Genomic DNA, 3,002 nt, shown 5'->3' with positions numbered 1-3,002 from the left:
ATATATATATATATATATATATATATATACACCATTATATATTTAAAAGAATTCTATGAAACTAATCATTCTAACAAGAATTTAGTCAATAATGCCCTCACCATACCCTCCTTCTCCCATTAAAGTAAATATTACATGAGACGCTCGAATTGAGATTTGATTTACATAAGAGAGCCGTGCTACGAGCAAAGATTTCAAGTCAAATTTTTTTAAGAACTGAATTTGAGCCGACGCCATCTCGACTCAAAATAATCACTAACAGCCTCAGTGATGTTAGAGCTGTGGATTTAACGAATTTAAATTGAAGATCATTAATCGCTTGAAAAAATTATTCGAATTTTCGCTCAAGTCGAGATTGAATTGAAATAAATTAGCTGAGCTTTGAGGAAAAAAAATTTAATCGAATATTTCCTAAAGTTGATTCTAAGCTGACTCCATCTCAACTCGAAATCAAATAATTAACAACCCTACTTAATACTACCATAGCAAAAGAAAATAAGATAAAACTCTAGCGAAATGATTCTAATTCAAAACAAGATACCTCTAATAAAGTCAATTAAACAAAATAAATAGAAATCAGCTAAGAATTTACTCAAAATGACCAAATTTGAGTCTCAAAAGATGGAAAAAATATTGTTATTGTATCTGGATATCGCACGTCCAGACGGCCAACCACGAGACACTACATTGTCATACAAGTGATTTGGCATAATATTTTATCCTAAACATGAACCATCAACAACTTCTGAAAGCCTGGATCAGCAAAGAGAAACCAACGGTTTCCCTCTCCTCCAACCACAGCCTGCTCTCAACCTTCCTCCTCTGCCGGAACAAGAACACGGCATGGCCGACGAAGCCACCAAACCACCAGCCATGCATGTCCCACATCACATCAACCGGCAATCCGTCGACGAAGATGATCTCATTCCCTCGAAAATTCCAGTTCAGTTTCTCCACATGAACCACCTTCTTTCTATCAATGGAAACAAGCAGCTCTGCTTCCTTGCCATCTCTGCATCTCATGCCTATCTCATGAACCTTCCCTGCGTCGCCAAACTTTGCTTTAGTAATGGAGTGTATTGAGCGCCCGGTAACTTGCTCTCTCCTGCACTGTAATGAAAAATCAGCCATTGGGAGCTTCTCGTTGATCGTTTTCAGGAATTCTTCAGTCTGGTCTCCAAGAAGGAGAGCGATCTCGGCGTCGATGATAAGCGCGAGGTAGAAGCCGTCGATGGGTTCGGGGCTTGGTCCGTACCTGGCAATAGAGACGTCAAAAGAGAAATTATTGCGTCCGGAATTTTAACGTAATACAGCATAATTGTACTAGAGGTAGAATCATGTTACTTGTAAAAAAACATCCAAATAAATAATTTGATGTGAAAGCTATAGACTACAACATGTGTCAATTTTTAATTGGGTCCCTGCGTCAGGACTCCAAAGATAATATATTCTCGTCCAAATGGCTCTCTCCTCATGAATAGCTTATCATATTTTTAAATAGTTTGTGTTTAATTCATTTGATAAGTAAACGAATCAGACACGAATAATTTTTTTGTGCTCGATATATAAATGAGCCAAACACGAACAAAGATGTTTGCATTCGGGTTATTTTGATTTGAAATAATTAAGTTTTCTGATTATTTGTAAGAGATCATTTTAATCCCAGAGTTTATAAAAGTGTTAATTCAACACACAAACTCTTTAAATATGGGTTGAAATAATCCACAATGAGAACTATTTTTTTGGGTGCTGAAAATGGCTTTATGTAAATAGTGGACCAATTTGGCACTTCCTCTCTCTCTCTCTCTCTCTCTCTCTATATATATATATATAATTGATTAATATTTTTTTAAATAATATAATAGACTCCAAGACTACACAAATCTATAATCAATTCAAAATATTAATTTAAAAATTAGGATAAAATTATATCAATTTCTATTTGAATGATATTTTAATATAAATAACATTGGAATTTTGCTTCTGTCCTTATATACTACGATTCATTTTTTGCAAGCAGCTCATGTTTGGCTCGTTAAGCAAATAAATTGAAAACGAACAAATTTCTTGAGCTCGATATATTAAAGAGCCAAACATGAGTGAAGCCTGAGCTCGCTCTAGCTCGAATTTTACGCATTCACACCCCTACCTGGCGGCCGAGAAGTCCCATAACAGGGAGATGGAAGAGGAGCTAATGTTGAACGTATGCACGCCTTTCTTCTTCCTCAGGAGCTCAGCTTTGATCGAAGTTGCAGGGCCGTCGTTCACCCCAATGAAGAACTGGTTCGTGGACCAAGTCAGGTTGATTACGACAGATTCGCCGGAGCAGAGCCTGGCCCTGAATATGGAAGTGGTGGCTCTGGCATGAGCAGAGGTATCAGTGACGGCTGATTCGCCGGTGGTTTCGATTGCCTGCTCTCTGAAGCAGGTAGCAAAGTCCTTCATGGCTGAATTGGCTTTGTGCAAGGTTCATGTCAGATTCTATATGGTGGGAGGGAGGAAGAAGACGAAAGGGAGGCATAATCTTTGCCTTGTGGGTATAAACAGAGGAACTCCGCACGCCATTTGGGTTGGTATCCCTCTGGCGGAGGTGACAAGGATGGTATTGCTATGAAGGGACTTAGTGGAGAGTTGGTGGGGGAATCCCCTACTAAATTTTTTTGTGAAAAATGAAATTTTTCAATTTATAATTCTTTAACTTTTGAGTGTTCTGTATGAAAATATAACATTTTAGCATTTGCACGAAGATCTAGCGCATAAATACATAACAAAACTATTAAAAAGATGGGACGCGGAAGATTTACTTGGAAAAAGCGAAAACAAAAAAACTATGGTGCTTAGACCAATCAATGTAATCCACTGTATATTTTACGGTACAGAGTTTCACTCTTTCTTCGAATTAAAAATAATAGATGATGTTATAGAACTTTGACTGAGTTATAAAATTTAGACAACAACATCCACTAGTGTCGTCCCATGCTCTTGAAGTGTGTATACATAGC

At 37.4% G+C, this 3,002-nt stretch overlaps 1 protein-coding gene across 1 annotated transcript; it reads right to left on the bottom strand.

Annotated features, from left to right (window-relative positions):
• Positions 1 to 705: 705 nt before the first annotated feature.
• LOC110018499 lies at positions 706 to 2,550 on the bottom strand. Its single transcript, XM_020715835.1, has 2 exons — positions 2,150 to 2,550; positions 706 to 1,255 (listed from the first exon to the last, which is right to left on the bottom strand). The coding sequence occupies exons 1-2, from the start codon at positions 2,443 to 2,445 to the stop codon at positions 736 to 738; spliced, it is 816 nt and encodes a 271-aa protein (XP_020571494.1). The 5' UTR covers positions 2,446 to 2,550; the 3' UTR covers positions 706 to 735.
• Between the last annotated feature and the right edge of the window lie 452 nt (positions 2,551 to 3,002).

This window comes from Phalaenopsis equestris, unplaced genomic scaffold (genome assembly GCF_001263595.1).
Source record: "Phalaenopsis equestris unplaced genomic scaffold, ASM126359v1 Scaffold000022, whole genome shotgun sequence".
In the NCBI taxonomy this organism is placed as follows: domain Eukaryota; kingdom Viridiplantae; phylum Streptophyta; class Magnoliopsida; order Asparagales; family Orchidaceae; genus Phalaenopsis; species Phalaenopsis equestris.
This window is presented reverse-complemented; position numbering and strand designations above follow the sequence as displayed.